Raw genomic sequence first — 20,097 nt, 5'->3', positions numbered from 1 at the left:
TACGATTTTGAAAAAAGAAGTATCCTTAAACTTTGGTGCGACCGCGTTAAATTATTTCGATATCATCTATTCCGTTTCGCCACCACATAATTCGGTACTACACTTCCATGTAACCCGTCATCAATTTCAGTTCTCAAGAAATCAAGTCAATTAAATAAATTGATATTAATATTCGAATTCAAAAATAAAATATAAAAAAACACTACAAATGTACATTAGTAATTCAAAATGGAAAAAAATCATGCAAAATAAAACATTACTATTGTACATTTCAAAAGTCAAAATGAAAATGTTAATATATCACATTTTTACGTGATTTCTTTTGTATATTATCCTTTTCGGATAGGAGACAATTCCGAATTTGTATGAATCATTAAAATCAGTTCAGCGGTTCTTAAGTTATAAGCGTAGTAACTAACACAACTTTCATATATAAATGATATATGAAATAAATGATGATAGATGTATAGATAGATTAAAAAGTATGCGTGGTCAGTTCCTCAGCCCCCAAACAAATACTTAAGGTTGGAGGGAAGATCAACAGTATCTCGTGTAAAAATTTTTAAAGCCTGTAAGGAATTATCCATAGACTAATAGATTAAATAAATAAAATAAATATCTTGTTTATTTGGGAAAAATAAGAGTTTTACATAAATCGAAATAGTGGGCGTAAAAGGAGACGTGGTCAATATTTTTTTCTTTAAAAACCTAACTCGGGGTATGACAAACGTTTGTACAAAAAATTATGCAAATCGGTCCAGCCGTTTTCAACTGATTCCGTTACCAACAAACAACAATTGATTTTTATATATATATAGATAGATATAGATAGATAGATAAAGAATAGAATAGATATAGATATAGATTTATTTAAATATTAAGATAAATTTCCTTTTTCAATAGAAGATTACAAAAAAGAAAAACAATGGAGTTTTATACGTTAATCTTGTAATCTTATTAATCAATAACTATTTTATCTGAAATTCGATTTTGCACGTTGTTATTTGATAACTGTAAAGCCTTTTTGAGCAGTTCATTAATTTGTTCTCTGCTATTAATAACTACACCATTCTCGTCCTGTGATTTCTTTTTTGCAATAACAACATTATTACTCATTGTAATGCTATCAAAGGCTACACCACGTAGTTTTCTTATAGCATACAAGAATAACCCATTTATTTCTCGGTCGACGTACTCCTTTATGGCGATACCTTTGAAGAAAGGTTTCAACAACTGTTGTTGAGCTATAAAACAATGCTTTAGTCTGTTTTTTCTAAAAACTACATGAATGCAAACAGTTGTAGGCAATTTTCTTGATGTAAATTTATCTAAAATCCTCACTATTAAAACATCTTTTGGTTTTAGATGTATATTCATTTTTGATCCAATTGAAACTATTAATTCTTCCAAAGGATAATGAATTTCTCTATAGGGAAACTTTTGAAACACCACACCACTATTCGGTTCGTTATCCTTAACGCAATATTTAGTCGCTGGAACAGTCGAAGTAATGTCAAGCCTGTCTGTATTGGGTTCCTTCTTTTTAGTACCCGTTCGCAGTTTTTGTGGTGTATTGGTGGTCTGCTCGTTATTGTTCGATTGTAGTTGCATACGTTGAATTTGACTTTGTAAATTTATTTTATCTATAGCAAGCTGTGTGCTTGTAGTAATTTCATTTTCCAGTTGTTCTGTGATAAGCTGTAGTTTCTGCTTTAATGATTTTACGACTATTTCTGACGATGCGGGATTTTTATCTTTCTGTTCCAACATTTCTTTAGTTTTCCGAGCGAGTTCTTTCGATAAAAGGTCATTTTGCTGTTCTAGAAATTTAATACGAGAACTCCCATTACCATTTTCGACTTGGCCACCTTGAAGTGCGGTATCCAACAGCTTATTCAACATACAAATTTCGACATTTTTGGATTCGATCTCATCTGATTTGCATCTAACATCTACCGCTAAGCGATCATTTTCTTCCAGCAGTACTTTTATGCGCTCCTCTGATTTTGAATGCTGAGCATGTAGACTCAAAAAGTTGTCGTCGTTGTTTTTATATTCTGCCAGTTTTCGTTCAATTCTTTGTTTAATTTCTCGTTCTCTGGTAAACTGCTCTTGCATATGAAGGAAATTTACCTCAGTCAGATCAAGTTGGGATTGCAATTCATTTATTTTATCGATACTGGATTCCAATTTCATCTTCAAGTCCTCTAAATGTTCTTTAGGGGGAGATGGAGTGGGTGTCGAATTGCCAAGTAGGAATATTTTATGTGTGGAAGGATTCTGATGCCGACACTGAGGGCAAATGGTTGACCTATATTTAGCATAAGTATCAGTATAACTTCGTGTGTATTTTAAATCTGGGGACTACTTACCGGCTTCTCCATTGCTGCATGCAGCTGAAATGGTAGAGGTGACCGCAGTTGGTGCTATACACATCATCCTGCATTTGAAATTCATCCGTGCAGATGGGACATACCAAGTTGAGCCCGGCCATTTTCTTTGTTTGCAAGCTGCTCAAATAAATAACAACGAATGAAATATTAACTTTTTACAATGTTAACTTTTCACAATTTATTTATTTCACACTATCTTCTTGATTTTGTAATTTTTGTTGTTGGGTGGGTCATACTTTGTGCTCCCATTTAAATCCCAAGAACACAAATCACAATTTATCGCCACTCACTTTAATCCCAACAACTAATATAGTATGTTCATAGAGCGTCGCTGCAATTGAACTTAAAAAGCTTTATTTCTCAAATAGGAAGTAGCCCTGCCAAACCGTTTTCTTATTGAGGGAATTTGCAAATCTCCCTAAAGTCAAGCAACAATAACTTTATGGTGGAATGCAGGGTATGTTAGACAAATCAATAGTTTGCAAACAGTGCATCTTCGCGAGATCATTATCCAGGAATCACTTTTGATGTTTACAAAGGACAGTACACGATATGATACTTTTGCGTTGACACCTTAGTTACGATTGATTAAATGTGAAGAACACAAAATTGAAGCTAGAGTTTGGAACAACTCTAGTCTAGTTTTCCAGAGGTAGGTATTTTTATCCTGATTCCGGGAAACTATTTTCTTGTGACGGTCCCAGGACCCCAGATTTTTGACCTGAAAGTTCGGGTTCAAGACCCGGATCCACTTACCCGATAGGTATCGTTTAAGAGCTTATGGAAATACCTATCGAAGTGGTCACAAGATGACGTAAGGGGTCATGGTTCGGAAGTTATAGTTAAATTATCGTGTTTTGGACCCGGATTTTTTATAAAACCCTCACAAAGTCAAAAAAAAGTCCATTATGAGGGTCAACAAAATCAACAAAAAACCTTTTCAAAATGCTACAATTTGTCCTAATACCTTTTTCGGGTCCAGAGATATTCTCGTCTGTGTACGTTTAACCGGCTCCGCGAGCTATAGCATTTCTAAATTTAACAGTTATTTTAAGTAGCCGGCCTTCGGCCGGGGCTTGAGACTTTTTTCGTCTGAGTATGTCCTACACCGGCTAATGCGAACCAAAGTTTTCTAAATTTGACACTTTTTGTAAATAGCCGGCCTTTGGCCGGGCCTTGTTCTCTTTTCTTCCGGGTTTGTCCAACACCGGCTGACGCGAACCAAAGCTTTCTAAATTTGATGCTTTTGTAATTCCAAAGACTGGTGAACTGGTGGGGTTATGCAGATGGAAAATGTCCATATCTCTGGACTCAAAAAAGGTATTAGCATTTTGGAAAGGTAAGATCAATCATTTGGTAAAAATGCCTACCACTGGAAAAAAAATTCGAAAAAAATTGAAGTGCTTTTACTAAATCTAGAGAGTTAAGCCCAATCTTCTTATATATATACACTAGCTGTACGGGACCGCGTTGCTGGCCCGTAGTATTAGTGTATAATGCATATTTTTAGGAACCTAATATAAAATGTAAAGTTAAGCTTTTCTCTTTGAAAAAACCTAAACTGTGTTATAAATGTTGTCTTACAACCATGATATAAGAATACAGAAAGATGTATAAACTTTTGAGAACATTGGAATGTAAACAGTTTTAAAGGTTTTTTTTTCAAAAATAAGTGGATTTGTATATGTTTTCCTATACGAAACCAATTGGAGATTGTAATGATATGCAGTTTTTAATTTTTTATAAATTTTAATAATCCTCAATTCAAAAATTTAAATTCTGAAATTGGTTTGACAGTTCATTGTCCCAGCAGTTGAGTCGATGCGACTACCTGCATTCTTTTACCATGCTTCTAACTGTAGTCAATATACAAAACTTGCCGATTTTCATGGTTAGCGATTATTGATGTTTTCCTCGTTTTGTGGTTTACTGTTGTATTCTTTTCAACATATTTATTTAAGGTGCACAATATTTATGATGAATGGAGATAATTTTGCATGTACTCCACCATACTATGGAGGGTATATTATGCTTGTCATTCCGTTTGTAACACCTCGAAATATGCATTTAAGACCCCACAAAGTATTTATATTCTTGAGCAGCGTACAATCCTATGATGATGATGATTGCGACATTCTTCACCGGAATTGTTTCAAATTTGGTATTTGAAGTTCGTAATGGATACTGCGGCCTACGACAGGAAATTGTTTGTCCACGGTCCACGTCTTCGTAGAGGCACCATATAACGACACCTCCAGATATGCGGTATTTTAATGATTTTAGCAACATTATTCACCGGAATTGTTTCAGATCTCAACTCATGTGTTACTATTCTTGTTTAAATTTTATACATATAGTTTTAAAGAAGTATTCGTAGCCGATTCCTTCGACCCCAAACAGAAGCCTAGGGTTGGAGTGAGAGTTAAGAGTACGTTATAGACTAACTATGGAACATATATCTTCATTATTTTGGAAAATATTAGGATTTTAATCGAAAAATGAGCGCAGAAGTAGGCGTGGCCACTTTTTCTTTGCATAAAAACTTAACTCGGGGTAGGACGAATATTTTAATAAAATATCCAAATCGGTCCAGCTGATTCAATTACAAACGAATAACAATACAATACAAACGAAAAACAATTCTCAACTGATTCAATTACAAACGAATAACAATTGATTTGCGTACATATAGATTAAAAAGTAGGCGTGGTCAGTTCCTCAGCCTGACCACGAATTAGTGGGCGTGAAAGTAGGCGTGGTCAATATTTTTTCTTTAAAAACCTAACATTTGTAGAAAAAATTATGCAAATCGGTTCAGCCGTTCTCAACTGATTCCATTACCAACGAACTACAATTGATTTTTAATCAGCATAAAATTCTAAGTCGATTTGTCCGTCTGTATGTCTATTTGTTTAAATTTAGCAGAACAATTTGTATTGTGTATAGGATGGATGGTATTGAAAATGAGATCTATCGGTCCACGTTTTGGTATAGTCCCCATATCTCGAAATTCGGTATTTTGATGATTTTTGCCACATTTCTGCTCGGATTTGTATGTTGATAATCCTAGTCACATTTACGCACATAATTGTTTCAAATTTGGTATTTTAGACGGTTTGATAGATGACAATCCTTAAAGTATAAATGGGTCCATAGAGGTTCCCGTTTTAGTATGGCCCCATATAACGGCCTCATACACTTTATGGAGACCCCATAACGTCCATATCTTTTATCATTGTATAATTCAAATGTCCGGTTCCTTAAATCATATAATGGTTATACAAAACGTGATCAGTTTTTGCAAGGATGGTTTCTTCCCAAATTACAAACATTTACCGAAATTATTTATGTTTTCATATCGTTAAAATGTAAGATATAATTGAAATCGGGTTGTAAGCTTATCCGGGTGTAATGACCCATATCACTGCAAAAGCGATTTAAGATATCGTAAAAGTTTAGAAAGAATTTCTGAAAGAATAGAAATCCTTTTCCCTCTTCTTTTTGCGCTCTTTATATTTGAGTTCTCATTGGACGGTTTATTGTCATGTGAAAAAAGTAGGTCCACGTTTGGAAATGAGCCCCATAACGTTTTGTCGGTTATTTTTGTTTGTTTAAATGTGTTCTCTTTCCAGCTGAAGCACGACGTAGATCCTGGAGTCGAAAGCTAAATGCCAATTTCAGACATGAAAGAGCGCCATTTAACATCGTAATGCGTACTATTTCATTTTTGATATTATTCATTTAGAATTCAAAACAATAAAAAATGTACACTTCTATATAGTTTTAAAATTGAAAAAATTTCACTCCAAAAGGATTTTTTCTTTTATATTTTTATTGGCATATTTTACCCCTTTTTTTTGCCAAGATTCCATTCGGAAATTGTATGATTTGTGAAAATCCGTCAAAATGTTCTTAAGTTATAAACATAGTAACTAATAAACAAAGTGAAAAAAATCTTCAACTTGTTCGCTGGTTTTTTACAGCGAAGTTTAAAGGTCCTTACGAAGTTTGGTCCTTACTATTATTTTTAAATTTGATTCCATTTATAATAATTCTGACATCATCTATTCAGGTCTGCCACTCCATAATTGTCGTCGCTTTATATTACCAAAAAAGACTACATTCAAAGAAAAAAACACTACAAATGTACATTCGAAAATAGTAAGTCAAAAGGAAAAAAATCAGGCAAAATAAAACATTACTATTGTACATTTCTAAAGTCAAAATGAAAATTTTCAAATTTCATATTTTTACGCGATTTTTTCGGATTTTATCCTTTTCTGCCAAGAGACAATTCCAAATTTGTGTGAATCGTTAAAATCAGATCAGCGGTTCTTGAGTTCTAAGCGTAGTAACTAACACAACTTTCTTTTATATATAGATAGATAAGAAGTATGCGTGGTCAGTTCCTCAACCCCCAAATAAATCCCTAGGGTTTGAGGGAAAGTCAACACTATCCCGTATAATAATTTTCAAACCGATATCTTTAAAATATGGCAAATATAAAGGTTCCATTACCAACGAACAACAATTGATTTTTATATATATAGAAGAAGAAGAAGATAAAAGCACAATAACAACAAAAATACCACAAGATCCGTTGATCTGATTTTAACGAGAGGTACCCTTATATGGGGACTATACCAAAACGTGGGCCGATATACATATCTCATTTTCAATACCAACCATCCTAGACACAATACAAATTGTTGTGCCAAATTTGAAGCTCTAAGACTGGAAATACATAAAGAGAATATTTGGCTGACTTAAGTCATCGGCTGGCTTCTTCGTAGATGAACAAAGGAGTTTTGGGTTGATTTAGTTCGATTTTGGCCCTGGGCTCCTTTGTTCATTTCCGACGAAGCCAGTCGATGACTTAAACCAGCCAGATAAGCGCTTTATGTATTTCCAGCTTAAGTCAGATGATATGAGCTGTATTGTGATTTCAACAGACACACGGGCCGACATCGTTAAATTCATGGCTCATTAAGAAAGGTTGCGTAACTTCAAATGAACTAGAAAAATACAACTCTGTGCTGGAGTCTTATAGTGTCACGTAGAATTTTTAAAATGCAACAGTTGGTTTTGTTTATTTTTCATTTTTAACAAAATTCTTAAATTGGGGAAAACTCTCAAAACAGGAATGGAATTTTAGGGTTATTCCACAAGATTAAATCTAAAATAGTAGGACAATACAGTTGTATCCCAAAATTGTACAATGTGTTGCCCAATAATGTTGAAAAAATACATTTATTTTTCAACCAAATTGAAAATTATTTAAAAATTATTGCATTTTTTATTCAAAACAAAACACACACATACACAAAATTTGTATATATTTTGGCACCAAAAGAAAAAAATGTATTTAGCTTTGTCCTACCTTCTGTAATTTTGCCATGTTTAAATCGACTTAAAATTTTATACTGATCGTGAATATACATACACTAGAGCCCCGACTTGCGTCGTTTTTCAAAAAACAGAAAATTCGATTTGTGTCGTTGCAATTTCAAGTTGCGTCGTTCCGAGCTACATTGTGGATTACTATTTTTTTGCATTTGCATCTTTTCTGTGGTTTGTCATTTTTACAACTTCTGGCAACACTACTGATCGTCACCTGTACGTTAACACATTTTCAAATTGCGTGAAATAGGTGGAATTTCCTTTTCTTTGTGGTGCTAAGAACAACTGTCTGGTCGTGGTTAGAATTTAGTGTGAGATTCGCCAGAGTACATTAAAGACGTAAAAAATGAGTCAAAATCAAAGAAAAAAAAGTAAAAAATCATTAAGTTCAGCCGGGCCAAACTTTTAATACCCTCCACCTTAGGGTAAAGGAAACATTAGAAGAAATGTGGCAAAAACAATTAAAATGCCGAATATTGGGAGGTACCGTTATATGGGTACCTACACATGCAATGTTTCGCCAAAGAAGCTAGAACCCATTATGACCTACAAATACCAATTTTCAGACAAATCCCAGAAATAATGTGGCAAAAATCGTCAAATTACCGAACATTGGGGCCTATACCAAAACGTGGACCTATAGTTACAATAACTCGCTACACGAACTGGGACCCATTATGATCTACAACTAACAAATTTTTAAACATATCCGTGAAGAAATGTGTCCAAAATCATCAAAATGCCGAATATTGGGAGGTACCGTTATATGGGGACCTACACATGCAATGTTTCGCCAAAGGAGCTAGAACCCATTATGACATTATGACACGAAGTGGGACCCATTATAATCTACAATTTTCAGAGAAATTCTTGAAAAACAGTGTCAAAAATCATCAAAATACCGAATATTGAGAGGTACCGTTATATGGGGACTATATCAAAACGTGGACCTATACATACAATGTTTCGCCACACGAACTAGGACCCATTACAACCCACAAATTTTTAGACAAATCCCAGAAATAATGTGGCAAAAATCGTCAAATTACCGAACATCGTCAAATTACCGAACATTGGGGGCTATACAAAAACGTGGACCTATAGTAACAATGTTTCGCCACACGAACTAGGACCCATTATGACCAACAAATACCAAGTTTTAGACAAATCCGTTAAAAAATGTGGCAAAAATAATCAAAATACCGAATATCGGGAGGTACCTTTATATGGTATTAGAATTTTATGCTGATTATGAATATATATACTTTATGAGGTCTACGACGAATATTTAAGGATGTTACAAACGGAATACCCTCCTTTCCAAGGTGGAGGGTATAATAATAAGTTTTTCTTGATTTATTGTTTTGCTATTTCTTTATAATAATTATAAACATTTTTTGAAATAAATGGGATAAATAAAAATGTATTCATACTTGTTTTTTTTTCTCAAAAATATAATTTTTTTCTTTGTTTTGAATATTGTAAGTAAATTGAATTACAGTGCATTTTGTATATGTATAGAAAAAGGTGATTCGATTTGCGTCGCAATTCTCCGGTCCCAATTAACGACGCAAGTCGGGGCTCTAGTGTACTTTATAGTATCTACGGCGAATATTTAGGGATGTTACAAACGGAATGACAAATTTAACATAATACGCATTTGTATTGCAACTGAATTAGAGTATTTTCGCAACAATGTTCATATGCATGGTAGAGTAATAAAGGTAACAGCAAAGTGCTGTTGAATTTCTTAACAATTTAAAGAGCCGTTAGAGAATCGTGGAAAACGCCATGCCTTTAAAATTGAAACCAAACTGCATATACATACAAAGTATTCAACATTTTGCAATTTTGGAAACGTGAAAATACGATTATATTACCTTATGTGCTATCGCTGATCGTTTAACCCGAAAAAAGTTTCCTAACCGTCGCTGTTGATGTTTTGTTAAGGATAACAATGTTTTGCTTCTATTATTAGACAAAAAGTAGACACATTGAACTGCAGTGAAATTATATGAAAAAAGTGCATATCAAGAAATGGAATTATATCACAAAACGTCATATGAAATTTGACATTTGTATTACTACAAAGGCAAATCAGCTGGGTTTGCTGCTACCTGCAATAACTAACCATGGTATTGAAAGCATTAATGAATTATACAAAAAAATATAAATGTTTGTAATCTGAAAATATTACAGTTTAATGAAGTCTATTTTAATATGGACCTGACGTAATTGGCTAATACGGACGTACAAAACATTTTGCCATAGTGGTGAAGTTGAATATTTTTGTAAACTACGTCCAATTTAAGGTAACACTATGAATTTTCAGCACGAAATTGTTCGTACTTTATTAGTTGTATAACTTCAATTATAAATAAACTAACACAATGCCAGTATTTTTAAAAGCGCTATTTTTGTGCATAGTGAACCGAAATGAAAAAAATATATATATTTTGTTTAACAATATTAATTTAAATATTAAGATATATTTCATTTTTCATCTGAAGTTTACAAAAAAATTGAGTTTTATACGGTTATCTTGTAATAGTTTTTATTGCGCAGTTCATCAACTTGTTCTCTGCTATTAATAACTACACCATTCTCGTCCTGTGATTTCTTTTTTGCAATAACAACATTATTGCACATTGTAATACTATCAAAGGCTACACCACGTAGGTTTTTTATAGCATACAAGAATAACCCATTTATATCTCGGTCGACGTATTCCTTTATGGCGATACCTCCGAAGAAAGGTCTCAACAATCGTTGTTGAGCAATAAAACAATGCTTTAGACTGTTTTTTGTAAAAACTACATGAATGCAAACAGTTGTAGGCAATGTTCTTGTTGTAAATTTATCTAAAATCCTCACTATTAAAACATCTTCTGGTAGTAGATGTATATTCATTTTTGATCCAATTGAAACTATTAATTCTTCCAAAGGATATTGAATTTCTCTATAGGGAAATTTTTGAAGCACCACACCACTATTCGATTCGTTATCCTGAACGCAATCTTCAGTTGCTGGAGCAACCGAAGTAATGTCAAGCATGTCTGTATTGGGTTCCTTCTTGTTTGTACCCATTCGCAGTTCTTGTGGTGTATTGGTGGCCTGCTCGTTATTGTTGGATTGCAGTTGCATAAGTTGAATTTGACTTTTTAAATTTATTTTATCTATAGCAAGCTGTGTGCTTGTATTAATTTCTTTTTCCAGTTGTTCTGTGATATGCTGTAGTTTCTGCTTTAATGATTTTACGACTATTTCTGACGATGACGGGTTTTTATCTTTCTGTTCCAATATTTCTATACTTTTCCTAGCGAGTTCTTTCCATAAAAGGTAATTTTGCCGTTCAAGAAATTCAATACGAGAACTCCCATTACCATTTTCAATTTGGTCAACTTGAAGTGCGGTATCCAACTGCTTTTTCAACATACAAATTTCGACATTTTTGGAATCGATCTCATCTGATTTGCATCTAATATCTACCGCTAAGCGACCATTTTCTTCCAGCAGCACTTTTATACGGTCCTCTGACTCTGAATACTGAGCATGTAGACTCAAAAAGTTGTCGTCGTTGGTTTTGTATTCTGCCAGTTTTCGTTCAATGCTTTGTTTTATTTCTCGTTCCTTTGTAAACTGTTCTTGCATATGGAGAAAATTCACCTCAGTCAGATCAAGTTGGGATTGCAATTCATTTATTTTATCGATACTGGATTCTAATTTCATCTTCAAGACCTCTAAATTTTCTTTACGGGGAGAAGGAGTGGAAGTCGTATTACCAAGTAGGAATATTTTATGTGTGGAAGGATTCTGATGCCGACACTGAGGGCAGATGGTTGATCTATATATAGCATAAATATCAGTATAACTTCGTGTGTATTTTAAATCTGGCGACTACTTACCGGCTTCTCCATTGCTGCATGCAACTGAAATGGTAGAGGTGACCACAGTTGGTGCTATACACATCATCCTGCATTTGAAATTCATCCGCGCAGATAGGACATACCAAGTTAAGTCCGGCCATTTTCCTTGTTTGCAAACTTTTCATTTATTTATTTATATGTTGCAATGAAAAAGCCAAAGTGTACTCAATAATAGGAATAAAAAAACATATTTTAAAATTATTACATAGCGTATCATAAAGTAACATATGAAATTATTTATAAAAAATATTGTCAACTAGGCTCCCCAGCCCAAGAAAAATGTATTTATATGGCTATTGCTTGTAATAGAAAACATAAACATATAAAGGACAACACCTAAACAATTTATACGGTCAACAAAATCCACTGCTACACCATTAACTTGTATGTTAATACTCCAATTCAGTCGACTAGGGGGGCCAAATATCATTGATTTCGCCTTAGAAACATTTACTACTAGACTTTTATTACTCAACCAACGTGAAATATAACCTAATGTTGTATTTATGCTATTCTCTAATTAGAAGCTTGATTGTCCATTAAAAAATAAATGAATGTCGTCCGCGTACATAAACGGATGACAACCACAATTAGATAGGATACTACTAATATCGTTAACATATAATACAAAAAGAAGCGGACCTAAAATTGAACCTTGAGGTACACCGTTGTAAATATTACGTAATCTAGAAGCCTTACCATTACATGAAACATACTGAGAACTTCCAGATAAATAAGAAGCAATTAATTTACATGAATTACGGTCATCTATAAATGATTGAATCTGCAGTCTTATGAGATGTTCCGCAACTTTAGAAAGCGGCTGTAGTATACTAAAATGTCTCAAATTCTCAATAGTGTTCATTTTGATGATGGGAAAAACCATTTTTTAAGTAAAATATTCGTTCAAAACATTAACATCAAAGTCAGTTGAGAGGTTGTCGTCCCTGTCAATGATAACACCGGTAAGAAGTTGTCTCCAGACCTGAGTGGCATCTAGTACATTGAAAAGTTGTTCATAATATTTTTTACGCTACTTTCTAAGAATAGACTTTGCTTTGTTCGATACACCGCCTTATTTTGCTGCGTAGGAAATTTTAAATAATTCGTGTACGCAATATCACGCAAAGAGCTCGCTAATATTATAGAATTGCTTTTCGACCACGGATCAATGGAACGTTTTCTAACGATAGGAACAAATGAAAAATATTAACAATAAGCTAAATTAGAAACGAAAGCTGTAAATTAATATCAGACGTATTATATAAACTACTTAAGTCAACATCGACAAGATAATCAATCAGGCCGTCCCAATTAATATCATTATAGTCCCGAGATTCAAAAAAAAATGTTCCGCAGATGTCAAATTTATAGAAGTGATGCCAAAAATTAAGGAATGGTGAGAAATAGAAGGACATCAGAGGAGATTAGAGAACAGAGGTGACTGCAGGCAAAAAAAAAAAAAATAATTAGAGAAACTGGATCAAAAATGGGTAGGCAACGAATTGGAATTGTCGAAAAAGTTACAATTAAAGTCGCCTACAATCGTAGTTTTATAAAATATCTCTATGTATCTCCTCAAAGTTGTGAATATTACCATGTGGCAGATAAACAACATCAAGAACGACTTTTCTTAAACCAAAAACAAGTTCTATGAATAACGACTCACAGACACCAGGATTTTCAGAGCGAAAAACCACCCTATACTTAATGCTTTTCAAGATATAAATACCAACACCTCTATGTCGGCAACTGCGGACAAATGAGCAGCCAGGAATCGCAACAGTTTTCGACGAAACGTAAGGTTAGGATTTTTAAGCTCACTAAGGGTGGTGTTATAAATAGACGGAAGCAAACTTTGACAATTTAGATGACCAATGGACATACAATGTTTTTGAAAAAAAAGACGAATTACCAACAATAGGACCAAGGTTATTTGAAATTATTAAAAGTAAAGATAAATAATATACTGGGGAACCTAATTGAAACCGAAATTGAGATCATAATGGAATTACCTCTTAAAAAATTTATAATACAAAAGAAAAAGAGATGAAGGCAAAAAATAATATTATGGAAACTTATTAAAAAAGAAAATAAAAACTCTTTCAAAAAAGAAATATTAAAATAACGTTCGCCTCAGGAAGAATCATTAATAACTACTCAAAGATTACAAAAACCATTCAAGTATTAAACAATTCAGCTAGTTTTCTAATCAATTTTAAGAAATCATTCATTGCCGTCCACCAGCAAAACATTAACTCCCGGCTCGTCACTATTACCTAATATAATTTTCGTAATTTTTCCTTGGTTTTTATGTTGCCTGCAAACATACATTAACCTGGCAGAAGCAGGAGTCAGGTTATCGTCTAAATATACATTGGCTTGAAGATTACCACCAATAACGGCATTCAACTTAATGGGAGGAAGTCGGTAATTATCCATAATATTGTCTCTTAAAAGCGCAGAGTTAAACTTAACAAAAAATTTATCACCGGCAAAATAACAGCAATTCTGTATGTCAATTTGATTAATGCAGACATGACAGATGGTGGCACTTTTAATGACAGACACTTATATTGTGAAGACCGCTAGGAAGTCCATTAGGGACAATTTTTGAACTTTTTTGACAGATTTGAAGAATACCATCCTGTACCTCCTTTCTCTCAATACGCTTTCGGCGAGTATCAATACTCGATATTCAGGAATTGCATATATCAATTTCCCCTTTGATGGTGATTAGGGTTGAAGATAATGTGCCAATCCTGTCTTCACATTTCTTAACATCATCTGAAACTTTGCGCAACCCATCCAGAAACTCCTACCGAAAATATGCCACGACATCATCCAAAGCCCTTTGAAAATCGGCAACATATGATTGCATTTGCTGTTCAATTTTAGTTTTCAATGCCGAAGCCATATCATTCACAACAGCAACAACATAACATCATTATCACTAGTACGACCAGGATTACTACATGAAGGTGTTATATTTTGTGAACATTTATTACAAATCCTTTCTTTAATTTAACTTCATTGCTGTTCCAATACATGCCGGATGGAAAAAATTGGGACAAGTAGAGCACCCAACACTGTAGACTTTTCCAATAGTTTTTCCACAAATACGGCATGTATAAATTGTTGATCTGGATGACATCATAAGTGAATGGTTGCAAACAAAAAAAGTAAAAAGCATTAAGTTCGGACGGGCCGAGCTTTTAATACCCTCCACCTCAGGGTAAAGGAAACATTAGAAACCATTATGAACCATAAATACCAATTTATAGACATATTCGTCGGATCATCAAAATACCAAAAATCGGGAGGTACCGTTATATGGGGGCTATACCAAAGCGTGGGCCCAAACATAAAACATTTCAATTTTCAGGCAAATCCGTGAAAAAATTTGGCAAAAATCATCAAAATACCGAATATCTGGAGGTACCGTTATATGGGGGCTATACCAAAACGTGGTATTTTTAATACCAACCATCCTAGATACAATACAAATCGTTCTGCTAAGTTTTGACGATCTATGTGCTGCATCGTGCTTTCAGCAGACAGACAGACGGACATTGTTAAATCGACGTAGAATTATATGCTGATTATGAATACATATTCTTTATGGGGTCTACGACGAATATTTAGGGATGTTACAAACGGAATGACAAAGTTAATATACCCTCCTTTCCAAGGTGGAGGGTATAAAAATCAATCGAGAATGAAAATAAACAGACAGTCTTGCAGGTGTCACAACTGGTGCATCAAAATAAACAATTTTCTTCTTCTTCTTCTCAGCGCAGCCATGTTGAAGTTGTTAATGTATGGAAAAACAGAAACAGTTTTGTTATCTTCTCCTTCTTAGCGCAGCCGTGTAGTTTTTTGTGTACGAAAGCGCGGAGTTTAATTAGCGTGAATTTAAAATATTACCGCAAATCTTCATTTAGACGGGATTCGATTTAGACAAAAAACATTATAACATAGGTGTATTTTACTCCAAAAAATAGTATTTTAAAGATTTTTCCCGAAAGCACAGTAAAAAAAAATAGCAAGTCATGACAGTGCTGCCAAGTATTACTGCTCGAATAAATAAGAATGAATGAAATATTAACTTTTTACAATGTTTTAATTTATTTATTTCACACTATCTTTTTGATTTTTGCTCTTGGGTGGGTCATATTTTGTCCTCCCATTTACATCCCAGGAACACAGATCACAATATATCGTAACTCACTTAAATCCCAACAACAAAAATAGTATATTCCCAACAACTAAAATAGTATATAGCCAACAACTAAAATAGTATGTCGCTGCAATTGAATACTAAGAGTTGAAAAAGCTTTTATTCTCAAATAAGAAGTAGCCGTGCCAGAGCGTTTTCTTATTGGGGGGATTTGCAAATCTCCACAAAGTCAAGCAAGAACATTATGGTGGAATGCAGGGTATACTAGATAACTCAATAGTTTGCAAACAGTGCATCTTCTCGATATCATTTTGCAGGAATCACTTTTGATGTTTAAAAAGGACTCAAGTATGATGCCGTCCATACTGTTGCTTGAATTAGATTAGCCATAACAAGTTAAAAAGCACTAAGTTCGTCCGAGCCGAACTTTTAATACCCTCCACCATTTGCAACGAATTTGGAAATTTTTAAAAAATAAAATCCTTAAAAAATTCTGTTAAAATTTTAAAAATACCGAATATAGCCGTTTTATTGGGGTCTATACGACGTGGACATACCTAGGCATTGTTTGTCATAAGCCATTACCATATTCAAATTGGAAACTTGAAATAAACGGTGAATAATTTGGCTAAAATCATCAAAATATCGTATATAAGGAGGTGCCGTTAAATTGGAGCTGTGCAAAGACCTGGACCAGCATATACAATTTTCTGTCACAGGCTGTAGCATCCATTACGAACTTCAAATACCACATTTCAAACAATTTCGGTGGGTATTGTACCTAAAACTGTCAAAATACCGAATATGGGGAGGTACTGATGTATGAGGTCTATACGAAGACCTGGACCCGCACCGACAATTTTCTTTTACAGACTGTAGTATTCATTACGAACTTCAAATACCAATTTTGAAATAAACGGTGAAAAATGTCCCGTGAATAATGTCGTTAAAATCACCAAAATACCGAACATCAGGAGGTACCGTTATATGGGGGCTATACGAAGACATGGACTTGCACAGACAATTTTCTATCTTAGACTGTAGTATTCATTACGAACTTCAAATACCAATTTTCAAACAATTCCGGTGAATAATGTCGCTAAAATCATGAAAATACCGAATATAGGGAGGTACTGATATATGGGGCCTATACGAAGACCTGAACCCGCACAGACAATTTTCTGTCACAGACTGTAGTTCCCATAACGAATTTCAAATACCAAATTTGAAACAATTCCCGTGAATAATGTCGTTAAATTCATCAAAATACCGAATATCGGGAGGTACCGTTATATGGGGGCTATACGAAGACATGGACTTGCACAGACAATTTTCTATCTTAGACTGTAGTATTCATTACGAACTTCAAATACCAATTTTGAAACAATTCCGGTGAATAATGTTGCTAAAATCATAAAAATGCCGAATATAGGGAGGTACTGATATACGGGGCCTATATGAAGACCTGGACCCGCACAGACAATTTTCTGTCACAGACTGTAGTTCCTATAACGAACTTCAAATACCAAATTTAAAACAATTCCCGTTAATAATGTCGTTTAAATCATCAAAATACCGAATATCGGGAGGTACCGTTATATGGGGGCTATACGAAGACATGGACTTACACAGACAATTTTCTATTTTAGACTGTAGTATTCATTACGAACTTCAAATACCAATTTTTAAACAATTCCGCTGAATAATGTCGCTAAAATCATCAAAATACCGAATATAGGGAGGTACCGTTATATGGGAGCTATACGAAGACGTGGACCTGCACAGACAATTTTCTATATTAGGGTGTAGTATTCATTTTGAACTTCAAATACCAAATTTGAAATAATTCCCGTGAATAATGTCGCTAAAATAATCAAAATACCGAATGTCGGGAGGTACCGTTATATGGGGCTATATGAAAACGTGGACCTACGTGGCCCATTTACGAACTTAACCTGCCTACTGGAAAAATAACCATGTGTGCAAAATTTTAGCCATCTATCTCGATTCGTTCGAAAGATAGCGTGATTACAACAGACAGACAGACGGACATCGCTAAATCGACTTAGAATGTTACGCTGATCAAGAATATATATATACTTTGTTGGGTCTGACATGAGTATTTCGAGGAGTTACAAACGGAATGACAAAAAGTTAATATACCCTCCATAGTATGGTGGAGGGTATAAAACTCCTGTACACGACATGATACTTTTGCGTTGAACACCTGAGTTACGAGATTAACGAAGATTTGTCACTTATTGATTGATTAAATGTGAAGAACACAAAACTGAAGCTAGAGTTTGGAACAACTCTAGTTTAGTAAAAACGATTTTTTTTCCCGGAGGTAAATATTTTTACCCTGATTCCGGGAAACTATTTTTTCTTGGGGGACGGTCCCGGGATCCCAGACCCGACCCGAAATTCCGAATTCAAGACCCGGATTTACTAAGAACGAATGCAACAACTGTTTGTTTTTCATTTCAAGAAAGTAATGTGACAGTTACTTCGTTTATAACACAAGAACCGCTGAATTGATTTTAATGATTCAGACAAATACGGAATTGTCACCTTGCAGAAAAAGATAAAAAAATGTGTAAAACTGTGAAATTTTTCATTTTGACTCTCGAAATGTACAATTTTAATGTCTTGTATTGCATGATTTTTTTTCCTTTTTGAGTTACTATTTGCGAATGTACATGTGAACTGTCAAACCAATTTTGAAATTGAAAATTTTAAATGAAAAGTTATTCAAATTTCGAAAACTTGTTGTAAAATGCATATCATAAAATCCTCCGATTGGTGTCGTATAAGAAAAATAATAAAAATGCAATTATTATTGAAAAAAAAATATTTTAAAAAAATTTACATATTCTTCATTCATTCATTCTTTCTATTCATTCTTCTACAATGCAGCAGAGCTGTTATACATACAAAAAATTGGCAACAAACACATACGCCATAAAATTCTTCTGTCAAGGCGAAAATATGTATTTTTGCCTCAAGCATGAATTTTGGCACTTCACCTGATAAAATAACAGCTTTTTAAGATTAATTCGCTCGAAGGAAAACCTTATAATTGGGCCAATGCTTTACCTATGAACCCGTACCAAAGACCTAAAATGGTAAAGACTAGAAAAAGTGCATTTTGCGCAAATGGTTTGTGTCTAAAATACAGTTCATGACAGAGGAATGTTAATATAAACAAGTAAAAAAGCTGTAAGTTCGGCCGGCCGAACTTTGAATACCTTCCACCATTTGAAACGAATTGGGAATTCTATACGACGACATGGACCTGCATAGGTAACATTTGTCATAAGCCAATAAAATATTTAAATGCGAAACTTAAAAAATCGGTGAATAGCTAGATAAAATCATCAAAATACCGAATATCTGGAGGTAAAATGATAAAAATACAGAATATCGAGAGGTACCATTATATGGGTGCTATACGAAGACGTGGACATGCACAGACAATTTTCTGCCTTAGGCTGTAGTATCCATTACGATCTTCAAATACCAATTCCGGTGAATAATGTCTATAAAATTGTCAAAATACCGAATATCGGGAGGTACCGTTATATGGGGACTTTGCAAAGACGAGGACCTGCACAGACAATCTCCTGTCATAGACTGTAGCATCCATTACGAACATCAAATACCATTACGAATTACAGAAACATATGACAAATAAAAGTTTGGAAAATCCAAGAATGTGGTTCCAATATTCTTTTCCATAGACCTTTCCAAAAACTTGCATATTGCCTTAGCGTTTTAAATCAGCTGACATTGGTAACTATGTTGTTTAATTTAGAATTGCATTCAAAATTGGTTTTTATTGACCCCTGGTTTGGTCATTAATTATTCGTTAAAATGTACGCGCTACGGTTTATTGCAACCTTGTGCTAGCGCCTTTGACATTTTAACGAGTAATTATTTGTCACTTGTTTTGCCGCCTCCTTTAGTCATCAAGGAGTAATTCGCTGTCATTCGGACAGACAACACCCGCAATATCGTTTGCAGCACATATCGTTGTGCATAGAAAGGCATATTGTTGCCACTGGTAAAATTGTTACCAACCATCAAACTAGCAATAAATAGTTCTATATATTAAGAAAAACTATTGTGTTTTATTTCTTTTTATATTACCCCCCTACGGTACACTGCTCGACGCATTCGGCGTTTTACTCCCATCGGC

General features: G+C 34.1%; 2 protein-coding genes across 7 annotated transcripts; both read right to left on the bottom strand.

The window, feature by feature from the left end:
* Positions 1 to 603: 603 nt before the first annotated feature.
* LOC101888119 (E3 ubiquitin-protein ligase TRAIP-like) lies at positions 604 to 2,744 on the bottom strand. 3 transcript variants are annotated; one of them, XM_059118563.1, is made up of 3 exons: positions 2,684 to 2,744; positions 2,373 to 2,510; positions 604 to 2,311 (listed from the first exon to the last, which is right to left on the bottom strand). In XM_059118563.1, the coding sequence occupies exons 2-3, from the start codon at positions 2,492 to 2,494 to the stop codon at positions 958 to 960; spliced, it is 1,476 nt and encodes a 491-aa protein (XP_058974546.1). In that variant the 5' UTR covers positions 2,495 to 2,510; positions 2,684 to 2,744; the 3' UTR covers positions 604 to 957. The 3 variants fall into 3 exon arrangements, with proteins under 3 accessions (XP_058974546.1, XP_058974544.1, XP_005179961.2); XM_059118561.1 differs by lacking the exon at positions 2,684 to 2,744 and adding an exon at positions 2,587 to 2,659; XM_005179904.4 differs by lacking the exon at positions 2,684 to 2,744 and having other exon boundaries at positions 2,373 to 2,676.
* Positions 2,745 to 10,272: 7,528 nt separating this feature from the next.
* LOC101888295 (E3 ubiquitin-protein ligase TRAIP-like) lies at positions 10,273 to 16,045 on the bottom strand. 4 transcript variants are annotated; one of them, XM_059118565.1, is made up of 3 exons: positions 15,951 to 16,045; positions 11,699 to 11,836; positions 10,273 to 11,637 (listed from the first exon to the last, which is right to left on the bottom strand). In XM_059118565.1, the coding sequence occupies exons 2-3, from the start codon at positions 11,818 to 11,820 to the stop codon at positions 10,323 to 10,325; spliced, it is 1,437 nt and encodes a 478-aa protein (XP_058974548.1). In that variant the 5' UTR covers positions 11,821 to 11,836; positions 15,951 to 16,045; the 3' UTR covers positions 10,273 to 10,322. The 4 variants fall into 4 exon arrangements, with proteins under 4 accessions (XP_058974548.1, XP_058974549.1, XP_058974547.1 ...); XM_059118566.1 differs by lacking the exon at positions 15,951 to 16,045 and adding an exon at positions 15,829 to 15,945; XM_059118564.1 differs by having other exon boundaries at positions 10,274 to 11,637; positions 11,699 to 11,883; positions 15,951 to 16,039.
* Positions 16,046 to 20,097: the final 4,052 nt, after the last annotated feature.

The sequence above is a fragment of the Musca domestica genome, unplaced genomic scaffold, assembly GCF_030504385.1.
Source record: "Musca domestica strain aabys unplaced genomic scaffold, Musca_domestica.polishedcontigs.V.1.1 13, whole genome shotgun sequence".
NCBI lineage: Eukaryota > Metazoa > Arthropoda > Insecta > Diptera > Muscidae > Musca > Musca domestica.
The sequence above is the reverse complement of the archived record's forward strand: the minus strand, read 5'-3'. Positions and strand labels throughout refer to the sequence as shown.

Excerpts from the sequence above, each read along its gene's own strand:
- LOC101888295 (XM_059118564.1), bottom strand. The coding sequence starts at position 11,844 with ATGAAAAGTTTGCAAACAAGGAAAATGGCCGGACTTAACTTGGTATGT. Across the intron at positions 11,638-11,698 it reads ATGCAGCAATGGAGAAGCCG|ATCAACCATCTGCCCTCAGT; the intron begins GTAAGTAGTCGC and ends TGCTATATATAG.
- LOC101888119 (XM_059118561.1), bottom strand. The coding sequence starts at position 2,642 with ATGGGAGCACAAAGTATGACCCACCCAACAACAAAAATTACAAAATCA. Across the intron at positions 2,511-2,586 it reads ATTACAAAATCAAGAAGATA|CTTGCAAACAAAGAAAATGG; the intron begins GTGTGAAATAAA and ends TTATTTGAGCAG. Across the intron at positions 2,312-2,372 it reads ATGCAGCAATGGAGAAGCCG|GTCAACCATTTGCCCTCAGT; the intron begins GTAAGTAGTCCC and ends TGCTAAATATAG.